We start from the raw sequence: 19573 nt of genomic DNA on the forward strand, positions 1-19573 counted from the left end.
TTTATCAAGCCTGTTTCTTAACAAAATAAAATGATCAGGATTTATAATAAATTTTTATAACAACTATTATTATTCAGGAAAGCTACAAATATCATTATATGGTTTTACTAGGAAAAAACTTTTTTTGTCTATCTTTTTTTCTAAATCTGAAATCAGGAGTTAACATAATGAACATATTGAAGAAACTTATTTTTAACTATTATTTTTTTAGTAGTTCCAGATTTGGATCTGTTCCATTTATTCATTTTGTTTATGGGTATGGATGAATATAAATATAACATACATTTATGATTAAGAGAGCATTGATAAATAGAGGAAGTTCAAATAAACGAGAGAAAAAAATCATATACGAGTTACAATCTGTATAAAATGAGTTTACAATTAAATACGAAACTACAAATAATGCAAGGAAGCAATACGCCCTGTTGTCGCGATTTCGGCCATGATTTTGAATTTAATTATTAAATAACAAATTGAGTAATATTTGATAAAAAAAAAATAAAGATCGGCTCCCTCAACCGAAATTTACATACGATTGATTATGCTTCACTTTTATGGGGGTTTTTTTCGATCATATAGCTTCTTTTGGTAATACAGTTATACATATTTTGTTTATAAATATGTACACTCGTTCCTGATAAAGATATACACGAACTGATGCTTCAAATGGAACGAATTTATTAAGTCTTATTTTCAGTTACCCATGTTAATTATTTTAGGCATATGAATGTCGCATGCTGAACATATTAAACTGAAAACATGTGGAGCAGCACCCGAAATCATCTCCAGTTTTCGGTGGGGTTCGTGTGGTTGTTGTGCCCTATTTGTGACATTTTGTTCACGCATCTTTGTCAATATAATGGAATTTGATGCGACTGTCGTATAAGTGAGACATTTATCGCTATAAAACCAGGTCCAATCCACTATTTTCTACATTTGAAAATGCCTGCACTAAGTCGGGAAAATGACAGTTGTTGTCCATTCGTTTGATGTTTTTTTATCATTTGAAAATGCCGTTGAAAAGGGACTATCCGTTTTGATTTTTTCTCGGAGTTTTTTTTTTTTTTTTTATTTTCCTTTTTCTAACACAATGGTATTACTACTGATTTATTCTACAAATTTAGCACAATTAACCGTGTACCAAACTTGAGACGAATTATAACCCTTTAATCTTTCACAAATCTTCGAGGGTTATAAAAGTTGAAACGTTGAAAATCTTCGAGGGTTATAAAAGTTATAAAAGTTGAAAAGGTTATAAAAGGAGAACCGGGGTGTAGTGGTTACCGTATATGACTACTAACACAAAGGTTCCTGGTTCTATCCTAGTTCCGGAGAGAATATTTCAGGGACTGAATTTTTGGCTCTCCCTTTACATCATTTGCGAGTATGGTATTGAAAAACGACGATGGTTCGTCAGAAAGGGAACGATAAATAGCTGAACCGTGCAAGACAGAGACATATTTCTTCACGAAAACGACACCCTTGTAGATTTCGAAAAAGAACAGGCTAAGCCATAACAGGGCAGTACTCACACCTGCAAATTATAAAGGAATTAATATAAGTTACAATAACTTGTTTCCAATTTACAAACACGTACAAATCTTACATTTTCTTTAAGTAGAGGAAACTACTCCCCCTGATACAAGCATGATTTGTCTGGTTTTTTGATAAATCTTTTTTGAAACTGTTTTAAATCATTGTAAAATACTGATTTTGTATTGTATCACTGAAACTTATTTATAGTTCAGAATGTAACCCTTGTAATACCATTATTTCCAGAGAGGATGACGTAAATAGTTTATGTGATATTCGTCAGGACGACTGTCGAACTGCATATGCTATAGCAGACAATCTAATGTACAGTCCTGACTTACAGTGTCGTATAATATACGTAAAGGTGAGATTACATAAACAAAAATGTTAAACTCATAATCAACACCCACAAGAGTAATAGGCCGTTGGATCTCAAATGCTAAAAGGTAACTGATTGCTGTATAAATGTAACTAAATAATAATATTCGATCGTTTTATGTAACATAATTTCATTGTGCAGTATTTTCAGCTGATTTTGATAGTTTGTTCTTTATTATTTTGTACTGGACCATTCGTGGTTATTTTTAATGTTTTTACGTATGTCAAAATTTCTAAACGTTTTAAAGTTCGGCATATATTTATTACATTCTATGTCAAAAATAAAATCACAAAAATACTGAACTTAGAGGAAAATCAATTTCGGAAAGTCCATAATCACATGTCAAAATCAAAACACAAAACGCATCAAAAACGAATGGACAAGAACTGTCATATTCCTGACTTGGTACAGGCATTTTCAAATGTAGAAAATGTTGGATTAAACCTGGTTTTATAGCGCTAACCCTCTCACTTTGATGACAGTCTCATCAATCCCGTTATATTTACAATGATGCGTTAACTCAACAGACACAATAAATAAAATAGTCAAAATATGGGTACAGCAGTCATCATCGTGTAACAATTTTAAAAGGAACAATTTTACAGAACACAAAATCATCTATCTACAAACACATTCATTAATATGCGTGTCTGGCGTCAGAAAATTGTATACGTCCATACAAACATTTTTAAAATTTCATACAAACAATTTTAAAATTTCAAACAAACAATTTTAAAATTTCACAGAGGCAATGTAAGCATACAGGGTTAAAAAATCAAAAGCATGTAAGAAAAAATTTCAGGAATAGACCGAGATTTAAAATAGTACAAAAGTTATATGGAATTATAAGAATCCACAAATAGTTAATTCCACTACACGAGTGAATGATTTTGACGTTTCTGGTTCAACGTATTTTGTAATTCATAATAGAAATATATCATAATGACATGAAATAGAACAATATCATACTGACGGGATCTTTTAGAGTTCAGAGTCACGTTATAAGAACCAAAGAAGTACAAAAAGTCGCATATACAAAACACACCACCAAAAAATGAAAGACAATACAAACACATTGACGGGACGTATAAGTACCGAGCCACGTTAAACGGATATCACATAAAACAATCCAAAAGTAAAAGTAATATTAATAATAGAACAAAGACAAATGAAAGAACTATAAAACACGTTGGTAAGATGATAAGCAACATCAGTACGCAGAATCTATACATCAAGACCATCATATGTTATTTGTGAAGTTGATACGGGTTATTTATCAACAAGGTCTTGGTACCTTCCGAAGAACATTTTTAGAAAAAGGACCAGACGTTCTTTGACATACTCCTGGTTCATCAACTTTTAACTTAGACACTGATGACGTTTTACAAAGTGTGAATAGGAGCTGCAAGCTCTTGAATATCGATTAAGTTGGGAATATATATATCCCATATGCAGGTGAAGTTGGTATATTGCTACTAAGGTGGGGGGAATTTATTATTTCAAAATTAAAATCGTCTCGTTTGTCATAGATTCTGGTACTGAGATTAGTTCTTAGTGAAGAGTTGTTGTATTGGCAATAATACTACATTTTCCTATTTTAATACGGCCTTCTCAGAAAAGGTACATTTGTTGAATTGGCATGTTAACTACCACATGTTCTTTACCATGTTAAATTGTTGACACAGTAGATACAGTCTATACAGCCACTTTTGCATTGGTACCATTTCTGTACCTAAAATCTGTAGTACTGGATATTTACTTTTAATATTTAGTACTATTTCCATACTTTACACTATTGTAATATTTAGGTACTTGAACTTTTCAGTACTTGATTTATACTTAAAATATTGGTACAAAAATAATATCAACAATGATCACAGTATGTTATGTTTGAACATCATAATTTTATGAGATTTGAAAAAGACAAACTTTCAAAATGCTGAAAATGCAACCGTGCAACCAAAATTCTTTAGTACTTGAATTTCAAGTACAAATCAAGTACTGTAAAATACAGGTACCTACATATAACAATGATTTTAAAGTAACAAAATAGTACTGAATATTAAAAGTAGATTTCCAGTACTACAGATGTTTGGTACAGAAATAGTACCTATGCAAAAGTAGCTATGTATATCTATATGGCATTTTTGAAATATATCAACATAATATCAGAGTGTGGTACAAATGGTACTGTTTAAGAGTACTTTTAAGAAGTTTTACTCGCAGTTGAAAATATGCTTTCTGTTTGTGAAAACAATTGATTATCGTTGTCTGTTTAGATTGATAAAAACCAAAATCTTAACTATCTTAACCTATCTTTACTTTAATCAAATACTGTTAGGATAACAACATTCATTTACCGTGGTGCTTCTCTGTGCGAGGTACATCCGACACTGTTTAAAGTTTAACTTAATACACGTTTGCGTACATCGGTAAGGGATACTTGGTATAAGTGTCTACCTAAAAGCAATACTTAAAGGGTCATTATGGTTTACCTATTTGCTTTAATTCAATTGTGTATTGTTAGATGGAAAATGGAAAACTTGTAGACGACAAAGGAAAAGGCGACATAATTATAAAGGGAATGTTCACAAGTTTTAATGAATTAGAGTGTCCTCTGCCATCGTCGGATGTATCAAAAGGTACGATGTTAGAAAGACATATGCTTTAAAAATGGGGCGACATATACCAGAGGGACAGTCAAACTCGTAGATCGAAAACAAATTACATTGCCATGACTATAAAAGAAAAAAACAAACAGATAATTAATAGTATACAAGACATAACACATAAAACTGAAGACTAAGCGACACAAACACACCATACACTGGGGATGATCTCAGGTGCTCCGGGAGGGTAAGCAGACCCTGTAACATTAACAACATGAAATTAAGCTTGATTACTATACCATACATTTTTTATGATTAAATTGATAGCAACTTTCTCCATGTCAAACTTATACCATATTTTTTTTTTGGGGGGGGGGGGGGGGTTATCACAAGTTAGTTGGGAAACACAAAGTAAGGTTATTTTTTTTCTTTTTAAATATAAAAATATAATTACTTAATTAGTTAATATTTGATGATTTTGTTCCCTTCGTGATAGAGTCGCACCTAATGACAGAGTTACATATTCTACACATACCAGTCTTTCGTTGATTACTGCAGGAATTGTTTACATAAACTACTGATATACTGATATACATCAAAAGAATTATTCATGTTATAAACTTTGAGGTTCAACTTACGTCAGACTAATTCCAAAACAAGACATATATCTTAATAAGCCGTAACATAAAACATCACTACTATTATTAACATTTTTTTGCAATTCTAAATATTTCCTTCACAATTTGTGTGAGGGCAAACCGAGAATAATTCATATAGGTTAGACACGTTAAATAACTTAATTGCGGAATTATTCAAAATCCTTTTAATGCGAACCACTAAAAATTCATCCATGTTACTTAACGTAGTAAGAGGTTATAAAAAATCGTGTTAAATTTTCGATTCGTTTTTGATTTATAGTCATTTAACTACAAAAAAGACTTCAAACACAAATGTAACAATAGTTATTATCAAAATAATACGATGTTCTGTAATTCTTTACATCAACTCCATTTGAATTTGGTCAATATTTGTATCATTGGCAAGCATACAATATCCCTTAATTACTCTTAACAGGTGCAGTTGTTGGAGGATTCAAAATTAGTATAACAACAGACGGACAACAGTACAGCAATGAAGAAACTTATATCATATTTGACTCATTGTGTCAAGCATGCAACGACGATGGTAATTGTACCTTAAAGGTATTTATAAGATAATGATAGACTGACATATCTAAACTAATTTTCAAAATTATATTTGGACACATTCCTTTCGTGATTTCATTATGAATATCATAAGTAGTATTTCTGCCTTTGTGTAATTAAAATAATGCACAGTATATGTATATACACAATAAAATGAGGAGTATTACGGGATTTGTAATAACATGAGCAACACGACTGGTGCCACATTTAAAGCAGGATCTGCCTACCCTTCCGGAGCACCTGAGATCATCCCATTTTTTGGCGGAGTTCGTGTCTATGTTTCCTATGTTAAGTCGTGTGTACTTTTATTTGTCTTTTTTCCTTTTATCCATCACGGCGTCAGTTTATTTTTCGATTTATGTGTTTGACTGTTTCTCTGGTATTATTCGCCCCTCTTCTTCAACAAAAAAATAAAAATGATTAATAATGATAATGTTGTGTTATACAATAAAACATTACTTAAAAAATTACTACTATCAACCTTCTATAATAGCTGATGGTTTTTAAATACTGTGTAAATCCAATTCAAGGTGACTCGAATCGTTGTATCAGTATCATTTCTACTGACAGAATGTAATGACATTTATTGTATTTGTTTAATATAAAAAAAAGAATATGTGGTATGATTGCCTATGAAACAACTGTCCATAAGAGACCAAAATGACACAGACATTAACAACTATAGGTCACCATACGGCCTTCAACAATGAACAAAGCCCATAACTTATAGTCAGCTATAAAAGCTTAGTAGGAGATGGCAGCAACATATTTTTTTGCTCTCAAATATATGGCAGACTTATTAATACGTGTGCAGCAGTTCGAAAATAAGCACACCTATGTCTGGTCTACCAACGACGACGTTTACTCGTTGTCTGCATAAAATTTCTTTAGTCAACTTGGAAAGCAGTCAAAAAGTCTGCACCAAGTTAACTTTTTCACCCTTTCATGCATTTTTGGACTGCACTCTTTATACGGTGATGGATTGTTTAAATTATGATTACTTTTTTTAATATTCATTATTAAGCCAAACACATGTGAAATAGACACACAATGTAGAAGAAAAGGAGAGCAGAATTCTAAGCAGCAAATTTGCAATCCATCAGTATCAAAAAATAGCTGGACCACAGATCAACGTGTACAAGGTTTGTACAAAATAAATGTAGGTCATGTTTTTGTTAATTTATTGAACATATTAAATGGCTTTAATGTAACACACAAAACAATTACTGATTTATCATGCGCCCATATACATTAAAATACTAATGTGCAAAAAACAGTTTTGGTTGATATGTTCAAATACTATAGTAAAAGCGAGCCAGTCTTAAAAATGACAACTGCTGATTTTGAGTGATGCATTAATTATTTGAATAGCAGAATGACATGCTGGCGCTGTTAATTGATGTAGAAATAAACACACTGGTACACATTTTTGTTTATGGCCAAGCTGAAGCACGCCTCTACATATGGGCTTTTCCTGTTGTATTGAAGACCCATTGGTGGTCTTCTGCTGTTTTCTGTTCATTGATCGGGTTATTGTACCTTTGACACATTCCCTATTTCAATTCCTAAATTATAAATATTCCTAAATATAGTCGACCATAAACATGACAAATATTAGTAACTGTACACCAATAACAATGAATATTGGTTTCATTTATCATCAATTATTTAGGCAATTGATGAACATGTACTTTGCGTTATCGTCATTGGTTATAGAACTTATCTGATTACCAAGATAATGTGTGTTACATTTGAAAACAGATCAGCACATACACATCTTCCATTCGATACTTATATATTCCACTTAAACAATTTGATATATACTGTGAAATATATATGCAACACACGTCAGCAGTGTAAGCAAAATTGTGTTTAATTCAAAGGAATGGCATATAACGGAGATATTTGTATCACACAGCAAAAAGTTACGCGTACTTTATTCTCAAACATATTTAATAGTTTAAAAGACATTCAAATTATATGTGAGTCGATGTAGAGCGGTCCTGGCTACGAGTTGACTTGGTGATCGTATTTATCAAAACCAAAATTATCTTATTGCAGGACTAATATCGAAATTGTACTTATAATCAAATGATAATAATAGCTAATATGTATCAAAACTGACTTTTTCGATAGTAATAAATCCAGTAAAATTACCAATTATGCTTTTCCATTTAACTTTTCAAATTAACCATGCCATAACAACTCCTGTTTTATTTTAGAAATAGATCATTTCACTGCAAGTTTAACCGGATGTTTATGTGTAGACGACCCTGGAACATTTACATGTGCCTGTTGTCAGAATGCTGGGTGTCCATGCGCATCCTTGTCGCCGCATCAATGTGTTGATTGCACACATACAGATGAGTGTGGAAAATACCCAGATGTTTTTAATATTTAAATATGTATGATTATAATACAATCTGTTGTTTTCATACTGGCATGCGTTGATTTACTTCGTCTTAAATGCTCTTGAACTTTGTACTTGATTGGCTTTATAATTATGAGCGTCATTGATGAGTCTTATGTAGACGAACCGCAAGTATGACGTATTAAAATAAAATCCTGGTACCTTTAAAAATCAATCAAAGGAAATACTTATTCAAGATTGTAAAATTAGCTATTACATTTTCTGATAAAGATATTGAGATAGTTATCAAAAGTACCAGGATTATAATTTTATACGCCAGACGCGCGTTTCGTCTACATAAGACCCATCAGTGACGCTCAGATCAAAATAGTTCAAAAAGCCAAATAAATACAAAGTTGAAGAGCACTGAGGACCCAAAATTCCAAAAAGTTGTGCCAAATACGACTAAGGAAAGTGAAATCACAAAATTACTGGAAAATTCAAAAAGTAAGTCCTTAAAAGTAAATGGCAAAATTTAAAGCTCAAACATGTCAAACGAATGGATGAAAAATGTTATATTCCTTACTTGGCACATGCATTTTCAAATGTAGAAAATGATGAATTAAATCTGGGTTTATAACTATGTTAACCTATATGTATGACAGTCGCATAAAATTCCAGTATATTGACAACATTCTAAGAACAAAACAAATACTAGTAGGTTAAACTTTCAATAATAGGGGTACAGCTATCAACATTGAGTTATGATCTTAATAACTCTTAGACTAGTAACAAACAACTTTATTAGCAAATATTTACCATGGCACAATTAGCACAATGACTGGATGTATAAGTACAGATCCCGTCATACGTGAGAAGGATCACAAAATGGCATATAGATAAAGCATATTAGAAAAAATAAAGACAAGAATACTGAAATTATAATAAAACAATAACATTACACGGGATGTATAAAAACAGATCATTGCCAAATGGATAACAAAAAAGCTGACTTAACAGTAAAAGTAGTATTCATAAACTTAGGACAATTAAAAGAACCAGTAAATAACAAAAAGAACATCAGAAGAACACATATGACGTTGTCAGTATATTTTCGATTTATGAGTTTGACTGTCCCTCTGGTATCTTTCGTCCCTCTTTTACTGTATGACAACTTCAACTTTTTGATAATCAAAACTATTTTAATTGCATCAATTGACAAATGTTAAAATGTGCATTAATTTTCATTTTTCAATATTGTTGTGCATACTTTTTTTATTTTTTGTACATTTATGCAGACAAATCAAACTTCGTGTACGCGGTCAACAAAGATATATATTAGAAACAGAGTGGTCAGAAGCTGTTAAAAGAATACAGAATTACATAAAAAAAAAAAAAAAAAACGAGGATAAATCGCAACGGAAAATATTAAACCAAAAATGCAAAAACAAAACCCAACCTCGAGCTCAAACACATTAAACGAATGGATTACCATTGTCATATTCCTGACTTGGTACAGGCATTGCTATCGTAGAACATGGTGTGTTAAAAAAAATAGGGGTACAGCAGCCATAATTGTATTATAATTTTTATAATAATCAAACAAACAAATATATATGTAAAGAAAACAAGAAACGGAACAAAACAAAAAGCGTGCACAGTACACCAACAAAATCGTAAGTTAAGAAAACAAAATTCACCATGGCAAATCAACACAATTGCAGAATGTACAAGTACTGAACACGTCAAATTAACATTACCAAAAAATGACTAAAAAGTAAAAATAGTATCCTAAAGAAAAAGAAAAGCATACAATGAAACGTTATTTAGATTTTAAACAATTTCAGTATCTCAAATCGTCACTTCAAGATCATCTCGTATTATTTTTGAATTTGATAAAGAATAATTATCAACAAATTTTGGTATTTTCTGATGAACTTTTTTTTTTAAAGAAGAGACGTTCTCTGACACCTATGGTTTATAAAAGTTCTGCCTATACATTGGCGATGTCTATGTCGCAGCTGCAAGCTCTTGAACACCGAATACGTTAGGTGTTATATTTCATTATGCAGGTGAAGTTGATATATTCTTTACTAAGGTTGGGAAATTGATAATTTCAAAATTAAAAACTTTCGTTGTTCACAGATTTCATGAACGGAGATGACCTCTCATGTGAAATCAAGGTAGACATCTAAAAATGAGGTAGCCATGTCTATTGTTTCTTTAATTTATAGTTCTTGTGGTATACATTAACGGAACTCAATCAGAAAAGTTTGGATTAGTAATGGAAAGAACATCATCACTATATATGAATGTAAAATTAAATATTCTCCGTTCTTTTATCTTCGTGTTTTGACTGGTGTCTGAAATTAGTCGACAGGAAGATGCACAGAATTCATCTCATAGGAATACCGGCAATTTATTGAAGACTTTTACCTCCATGTTCAACAAATATGTTGTCAATACGAAACACCAGCTTACTAATCACGTGTTTCTCTGTGTATCATGTTTTACCTTTTTGATTACTATTACCAAAATATACCGTATCCCCCAGTAATAAATGTATAGGGTATGCTACCAAATGTATTTAATTGTGGATGTTTCCTTTAAGACGATTTTTTATATTTCACATGAGAATAATTGTATAAAGGTTGCACTTTGTAAATACAGTGTCTCAAAACACGCCTTTTTGGGAGATCTTGAATATCCATAGAAAATTAATTTTGTTTACATACTGGTTCCTAGTCATGCTCTCTATGTTCCATCTCACAGAGGCATAACTTGGGAATGTTACCAGAAAATTTACATGTGCATATTGTTTACATTGAAATCTGTGGTGACCTTTCATTCGAGGTAAGGGTAGTTAAGAAAATTAGTGTAAGTTTAAACTCTGAGAAGTTCAGGGCATATAAACGTTGAAAATATGCCGAACAGCCCTATATTTTGACCTTTGAAAAAAATTGTGGTGCATATGAACTTTCAATTTTCTAGGATAAGATTTTTCAAAACTTCATAGTTAAAGTGGTACAGTTTTAGCCGTAAAAGGAGTTCCTATGGGAAATTGCATTGTCAATATTTACAGAAATGCAAGCGGACTGATTGTGATAAAACTAGTAACAGAGTAACAATGTTATAATTGATAAGTTACAATTGATATATTTTTAATTGATATGTTGTATGTGATGACTTACAGCTAGAAATTAACAATTGACAATTAGGGTCGGTTCAAAACAAAACTTTAGGACAAAATAAAAATGATTTCAGCTTTCCAATTGTGAACTTTCCATTTCTATGAAGCATCATTCTAGCAGCGCCTGCATAAAGAGTATATATCTCCCGATTGATACGATATTCTCGGGCTTTTATTTCCTATGATGATTTCCTTGTTAGAGGGTTGGTGCTCAAAAGGAAGCTGTTAAACTAAGAGTTCCAAATTGTGAAGTTGAAATCATCCCTTCTAAATATTACGGACGCCATCACGAGTTGGTCTACCGTTATTGAATAACCGTTTCACATATTATATTGGATATCTTTCTCAAGTGGTAACTTTAATCCTTATCCCTTTTCATGACTATGATCTACTGAATAAGACTATTTACCTAATTTAAATGATTTGAGCGACGCGACGGGTGCCAAATGTGGAGCAGGATCTGCTTACCCTTGCAGAGCACCTGATATCACTCGAAGTTTTTTGTGGGTTTTGTGTTGCTTAGTCTTTAGTTTTCTTTGTTGTGACTTGTGTGCTATTTATTTTTTGTCCGTTCGCTTTTTTTTTAGCCATGACGTTGTCAGTTAATTTTGATCTATGAGTTTGACTGTCCCTTTCTTATCTTTGACCCTTCTTGTAAACGCCATACAAAGGATTATGCGCTTTAAGATCACATTTGTGACAAGAAAAAATCAATCTTTCTGTTTTAGTGAGGCGACATAAATTCAAATTTGGTCTAAGGTTTGTGTAAAAGCTTTATAACATGTGGTGGAAGCAATCTTAAGTGAGAAAACGGACACGAAAATTCAACACTCTTTCTATTTGAAAAGGCAAAACCTCTAAAACAGTAAACATGAAGCTTTCCATATTCTAGATCTTTAGTAATGAGCTTTTTTAGTTAATGTTTTTATTACATTTGGTTGTAGTCAAAATAAGTTAGGGAGCGGAAACTAAATTCAGAAATGCTTCTCGGTAAAGACCATAAGTCAAAAACGGTAGAAATGTCGCCACTAAGATTCAAACTTGGACTGCGTTTTTGATAATAAACAGTGTGTACAATTTTCATTACATTTTTTTAGAAATACTAATTTAAAAGTTAATGATGGAAATAAATTTCATTACGCACAGACGGTATAGTACTAAATGTGCCCTCCTCTGCGTAGGAGCATAAGAACTGATTATATGTCAGACTAAAGTGTATTTATATTTTGTTTTACATCATCCATGCCGTTAAAGTATTATTTATACTCTAATGACTTTTTTCGAATTGGATTCAGTCCCATTTAATTGTCTACAGAAAGTGAATGTGTACGTACGTTTTAAGGTGTTAAATATAATTCCTAATCTGATGATTCTTTTTTTACTTTCCCAATTTGTGTTGCAAAAGACGTAGTACAATATACAGTGGATGACAAGAATTAAACATTAATCTGTGTAAAGCTTTGTTCAAGTATTTGTCTATCAGTACTACATTAAGTTAAAGAATTTAGAAATAGAAAATCGTAGAGAATTGGTATATGGTTGATTTTTTTTATAAATTTAATCACTCAAAATAATTTACATTTAGACATGTGGTCTTTTGTTGATAATTATTTTGTCCTCTTAGAAGAGATACTTTTTAATTTCCATAATCATTTTTTAGGTATTTTTCGAATTTTTATTGTTTGAGACCTTAAGTATCAATTATTAAGATATGCTATATTCTTGATATGTTTAAAGCAACCTATGATTGTCTAACATTCAGTAATTCTGTGGTAATTTATTCCATGTTCTTGAATTTTCAACACATTATAGTATATTCTATAATCCGCGTCGGTACGTATTTGTTATTTCAAGAGAGAAGATACATACGAGGAATTACTAAAGCATTACATGATAAAAAAAAATGGCAAAACCATGGCATTTGAACTAAGGAAATATTAAGCTCCTCAATTATTAAAATTAGTGTTTGTCAAACTGTTTTATAACCAATGATTTTTTTCTAATAGAGTGGTTGGTTCAAATTTTCTTAATTTGTTTTTGTCAAAAGGTCAAAGTAAACATTTTGTCAAAATTTTAGGAACATTCAACGAGCCAAATTAATATTAATCAATGTACCAACGGAAAGGAAGGTTTGATTATAATACATGTAAATCTATTAGCTAACCATTATAGACACATATCCTCACATAAATTAAATATACAATAAAATAACCATGATATATCTAAGGTCTGGTATCTGGTATACCAAGCAATTTTTTGACTGGTTAAATGTAACTTTAGAGGGTTTCGAGAAAAAAAAAATTGTAGTTTTATAACTCTCAATGGTGTCTTCTTGAAAGTAGTTTTAACAAAGAATTAAGTGAAACTTTTGAAATTACTAAGCAGAGGTACACGTGAGCATTAACGTGAATCACTGAAATATGAAGAAAACCTGTCATACGCTAATGTGTGCTTGTTTACCTTGTAATGTTGTAATGTGGTTGTTGGTTGACCATACTCAGGCACATTCTTAGTTGCATAGATGGTCTTATTGCCGTACTGAACCAGAGTACAAATAGTCGGTCCTGGGTCTACCTACCGAGTTATGTCTAGTTCATTATGACTGCTATGTCAATCCTTAACTACTGTGGATTTGTTAATATTCGTTGGGTACTAATTTTCGTGGATTTCTTGGTAGCAGGGGAACCATGAACTTAAACGTTCAACGAAATATAAATTTGCTTAAGGAATATATGAAGACTTGGTCAAAACCACGAATATGCAAGTTTTCCATAATCCACGAAAATTGGAACCAACGAAAATAAATGAATCCACAGTACTATATGTTTTGTAGGGAGATTTCAACCCTGAACAACTAAAATGTTCCTTATAGATATAGGATAAAGTGATCAATGCGTAATGAAATTGTTTTACATGATGTAACCCCCTCGACAAATATCAGCCATATGGCCCCCAGATATCCAGCTGATAGTGGTTTCTCGAGTTTGGACACCATGTGAAACGGATGTATTATTCTGTATTTATCCCTTTTATGATAAATAACTTCTTAATTTTGCAATAGTCGAGTAAAACTCTCAAAAAAGTGTTAAGTTTATAACACAATCTCTGTTTTAATCTTTATGCATTTTATTCTAGTAAAACACGCATCGTTTTTTATTAGGATTTTATAAAGGACGCAAACGACGAGTAATTACAACCTATATTTATAAATTTAATTTTCACGGTTTATAGCTTCATCAAAAATGTCTTAACTGACTTACACAATACTTCTAATCAATGACTTTCCTTTTTTCATTTAACAACTAAATTTAAAAGGTTCTAGGAAACCCTATAGCCCAGCTCAGTTATCCAAATACAAAGTGTGTATTCCATCTTTTTAAAATATTACATATGTTAGTAACAAGGCCAATGTCATGTTATACAATTGGAAACCGAATCACAAAAAAACCGTCGTCATGATCAAATATATTAATAAGCTGACATCAATGTTTTTTTTTTTCAAAATAGGAAATATAAAAAAAAATAAATATATCTAATTGAATTTGATGTTTTTCATTTCCCCTTTTACAACCCTTGAATATATTGCCATCTACTGGGTTCTTTTTGTTTCTTCTTTTATAATGCCACAGCAGTAGTGGAATAAAAATGTATATAATGGTGAATTTATTTTGTATCGATTTCTAATTAAAATTAGAACAAACAAAAAAAAAAGATTAAGCAAATACAAATACATAAATCTACTTTAAACAGTATAAGAATTTTGTTTATACGTTCAATACAGAACCGGAGATTGTAGTCGTAATATATAATGATTTTTTTCCGGTTAGTCTATTCAAAGCCATTTCATCATTGGTAAAATATCAGTCCAAAGTCCAGACAGGGTACTATATCTTCTTTCCATAGTGAACTGTATTCGACAGTAAGCATATTAAACATTTGACTCCAACTGTGCGATAAGTAAAACGAAATCGAAATATTACATTAGTATGGTATTAACCTAATGTATATCAGATATTTGAAAATTTATCGTTTAACGTTAAGAAGCAATCAGTCAATCAAGTTTGTAACCGAAAAACGAAAATAGATGAAAGGTTCTTCCGGAGGTCATTTTCTGGGTTAATCGCTTTTGGATGCCATTTGAATGAAGAGATTAAATCTAAAAATGAAAGAAATTCTTATTTCTGATTCTCTTTTCTTTTGAATATACATGTCCTTAAAAACAAGAATACGTTGATGAAAGGGGCCGTTCAGTGAATCAGATGTACATTTAACAAAATCTCAATTTTGTCACCTTTCATGACCTTAACAGATATTGTTATTTTATGCTTTCTTTCTTGTTTGCTACAGTTCACAGTTGATGTGCTTTTGTAAGGTTGAAGTAGGATTGATTTACTTTGTATTTCTATTTGTTTTCGTATTATTAGTGGCGGATCAAGGGGATTGGAACCAATCTCTGATTGGTGGATATATGTGTGCTGCCCCAAAGAACAAATCGTTTCTTGATTTTAATGTGAATCTTACCTACAACTAAGGTTTCAAAATTTTAGAAGTTTTCAATATTTATAAAATGATTCGTTCGTAGTCTGTTTTAGGGTTCCCCTTGTATCAGTGAATACATATATATCACAAATACTGTACCGTCACCATGATCAAATATATCAATACACTGACATCAATGCTTTTCTTTTCAAAATATGAAATATAAAAATTCTAGGGTTATTCAGTGAAAAAGATGCATATCAAACTGAATTTGATTTTTTTTTAATTCACCTTTTACAACCTTAGAATATGTGGTCATAAACTATTTTTATTCTGTTTCTTTTTTAAAGTGTTACAGCAGTAATGATATACGAAGTTAATGATCGGTGAGTTTAATTTATTATTCTGGTTAATATTTTTAAAGTGTACACCAAACGTCCAAAATAAAAGAAATTGAACCAATGTCGTGACGTAATTTTCATTTTGGGGTACGAACAATGCAATTATCAATAATTCCTTTAGATTCTAAAACGGCCAAATAGCACTCCTGAATAAATTATATATAAATATAATAAATAAATAAATGATTTGGAAAATACGTTGAAGGTATAAAAAGTCATGAGAATTCCGAATGCAATAAGGTTCTATCCGGGCACTCTGGTTCTAAACCTTGGTTCTATCCGGGTTCTTTGGTTCGAAACCATGGTAACTGGTTCAACATCCGGGTTGTTTGGTTATAGCAACCCGACTTCTTGATTCCATCTGGGTTCTATTCTAGATTATTCTAATGTTCCCGTTGAACTTGGAGAAGATAACCACAAGTATCCGAATAAAAAGATAAAGTAGGTCAAAGACGCTAAAATTGTTTTATAACATTAAACATTTCAGGATCGACGGTAAAAGAAGCTGTATGTAAGGTATTTATTTTCTCATTCTAATAATTTTGATTAGGAAAACTAGATGAAATTAAAGCATCGTTTAGATGTTGAAAATAAAACGAAATATACATTATATCGAACATCAGTCGTTCTGTTTTTTATTTATTTACCTTAATTCCTTATTTCCGTTAATATTTCTAAAAGTTTTAAAACAACAAAATTAAGACCTGTCGTTCAATTGGCCAACGATATATACTAGCTACTTGACCAGATGACGATTTGCATATATATTTGATTGCACATTTAAAGTTCGAATGAATTTTATTAAATAGCTGCTTTGTTATTATGTCAGATTTGATAGAAATACGTGTGAAGTATATGCAACAAATCGTTTCGTTCAAAACGGAATGTTAAAAGACATATAAAAAGAAAGTGATGATCAATTTAAGTTTGTTTATTTAATTGAAAAATAAGTTATAAAATATTACAAAAATGTATATGTACAATTTTGGCAAATTGTATACCACTTGTGAAAGGCATGCATATACTCATTATAGGCCCAAAATAATCAAATCAAAATTAAGATTGAATATTTTAATAATAAAGTTGTGTGTGTGTTAATGACAGTACTAGTGGGATGAGTAGCACCAGCACAATAGTCAGAACTTCTGTGTTGGTACCATAGTAAAGGGGCTTATAGAGTTACTCTAGTCCGTTCGTCCCGAACGTCAAAAAAAAATAAAAGGGTTACGTTCTTTTAACTTTAGGTTAGTTGCCTGGAACAAATACTACAAAACTCATACACATAATAAAAAAGAAGATGTGGCATGAGTGCCAATAAGAACTCTCCACAAAAGACTAGATAGCACAGAAATTAACAGCTATAAGTCACCCTACGGCCTTCAACAATGAGCAAATTCATACCGCATAGTCAGCTATAAAAGGTACCAATATGACAATGTAAAACAATTCAAACGAGAAAAAAAAACGGACAAATTTATGTACAAAGATGAACAAAAACAAATATGTAACACATGAAAAAACGACAATTATGAATTACAGTCTCCTGACTTGGGACAGACGCATACAACAAATATAGAATGAGGCGGATTAAACATGCTAGCGGGATCACCACCCTCCATCTAATGTGGCATGGGCGCCAAAGAAAAACTAACCACAACAGACAAGATGACACAGAAATTAACAACTGTATGTCACAATACGACCTTCTTGTATGAGTGCCAATGAGACAACTCTTCATCCAAATAACAATTTATAAAAGTAAACCATTATTGGTCAATGAACGGCCTTCAACACGAAGCCTTGGCTCACACCGAACCACAAGCTGTTAAGGGCCCCAAAATTGCTAGTGTAAAACCATTCAAACGGGAAATCAACGGTCTGATCTATATAGAAAACGAGATACGAGAAACACGTATAAATTACCTAAACAAAACGACAACTAATGTACATCAGATTTCTGACTTTATACAGATGCAAACATTTGCAGCGGGATGAAACAATATGATAACATCACAACATAAAACACACGATAAAACGAAATTCAAACGAGAAAAGAAACGGACAAATGTATAGGCTCCTGACTTGCGACAGGCACATGCATACTGAATAAGGCGGGGTTGAACATGTTAGCGGGGTCTCCGCCGTCTCCTTAATCTGGGACAATGTTTATTTCCAAATAAAAAAATTAATTTGAAATTTGGTAGCGTCACTTTTACCGTTCATGAGTTATCATGTTCCTGTAAAAACAAAGAAATTGCTGAATTTTTGGTTTTCGATTTTTTTTAATAAGTTTGACTCAATCAAATGTTATAAACCTAATACGTAAAAAGGCTTATTACCCCATAACACAGATATATATCAAGTTCGATATTGGGTGGTATTACTGTTCATGAGTTATTAGATATAAGAAGTTGGTACGAGTACTAATGATACAAATATCAACACGTAGTCTTAAGATAGGAAAAATGCTAAATATGATGTTTCTGTTCTTTAACTTTAGTTTGCCTCAACCAAATGTTTTGAAACTTATACACAATGCTTATGGTCACAAAACAGTCAAACTTGCGTGAATCCTGCATCTATATGTGGAAGTTTACTTGTGGGTTTTTTTTCACAAGCAGGGGCATCTGTGGCCCATAGACATATTGTACATTTATTTCAGTAAACAGTTTATTTACTTCCTTTGGATTCTACTTCTATTAGAATTAACTTGCATATTTTTTTTTAGGATTGCGGTGCAGTTTGATAACAGACAGTGACCAGCATAAAAAAGTGTTTCGCTAGATTGAGCTCTATGTCTAAGTGTACTTTAAAGGTTCTTCGCACTGAGTTCAGTTTATTGATATGCGTATACCTTCTGTGTGATTTTATAAGATGCTTAAACAGACTATCCATATCTTCATGTCCATGAAATGAAATCCAAGGTAAAATGATTGAAACATTTTGGATTATCTATCACACATGGCAGCAATTGGTGCTACTGAAGCAGCAGATTTTCTCTCTAATTTTTCACGGCAGTTAAAAGATATCAAAACATTCTTCAATTCAAAAATTGAGAATGGAAATGTGAAATGTGTTAAAGAGACAGTAACATGACAAAAGAGCAAAAAGCAGTCAAAGGGCACCAATGGGTTTTTAACAAAGTGAGAAAATCCCTCGCCCGGCGGCGGACTTCAGGTGACCCCTTAACAAAATGTGTACTAGTTCAAACTCCAATACAAAAAGCCGAACTTACAAATAAAAACATACAAGACTAACAAAAACCAGAGACTCCTGACTTTGTCAAGGTAATCATACCCAGAGGAACACCCAATATGCATAGGTCAAGAGTCAAAAAGGCATAGACTGGTCAAGAGTTCCATGACCAAAAAAACACAAGCAGATTTTGAGGAAACGGTCATCGTGGTACACAAAACTAACAACTATA

General features: G+C 31.8%; 1 protein-coding gene across 1 annotated transcript; it reads left to right on the forward strand.

The window, feature by feature from the left end:
* Positions 1 to 228: 228 nt before the first annotated feature.
* Positions 229 to 8144, forward strand: LOC143055661 (von Willebrand factor D and EGF domain-containing protein-like). The gene is made up of 6 exons (XM_076228825.1): positions 229 to 256; positions 1780 to 1897; positions 4440 to 4554; positions 5596 to 5723; positions 6751 to 6868; positions 7949 to 8144. The coding sequence occupies exons 2-6, from the start codon at positions 1856 to 1858 to the stop codon at positions 8125 to 8127; spliced, it is 582 nt and encodes a 193-aa protein (XP_076084940.1). The 5' UTR covers positions 229 to 256; positions 1780 to 1855; the 3' UTR covers positions 8128 to 8144.
* The last annotated feature ends 11429 nt before the right edge of the window (positions 8145 to 19573 follow it).

Source organism: Mytilus galloprovincialis, chromosome 12 (genome assembly GCF_965363235.1).
Source record: "Mytilus galloprovincialis chromosome 12, xbMytGall1.hap1.1, whole genome shotgun sequence".
Taxonomy (NCBI): domain Eukaryota; kingdom Metazoa; phylum Mollusca; class Bivalvia; order Mytilida; family Mytilidae; genus Mytilus; species Mytilus galloprovincialis.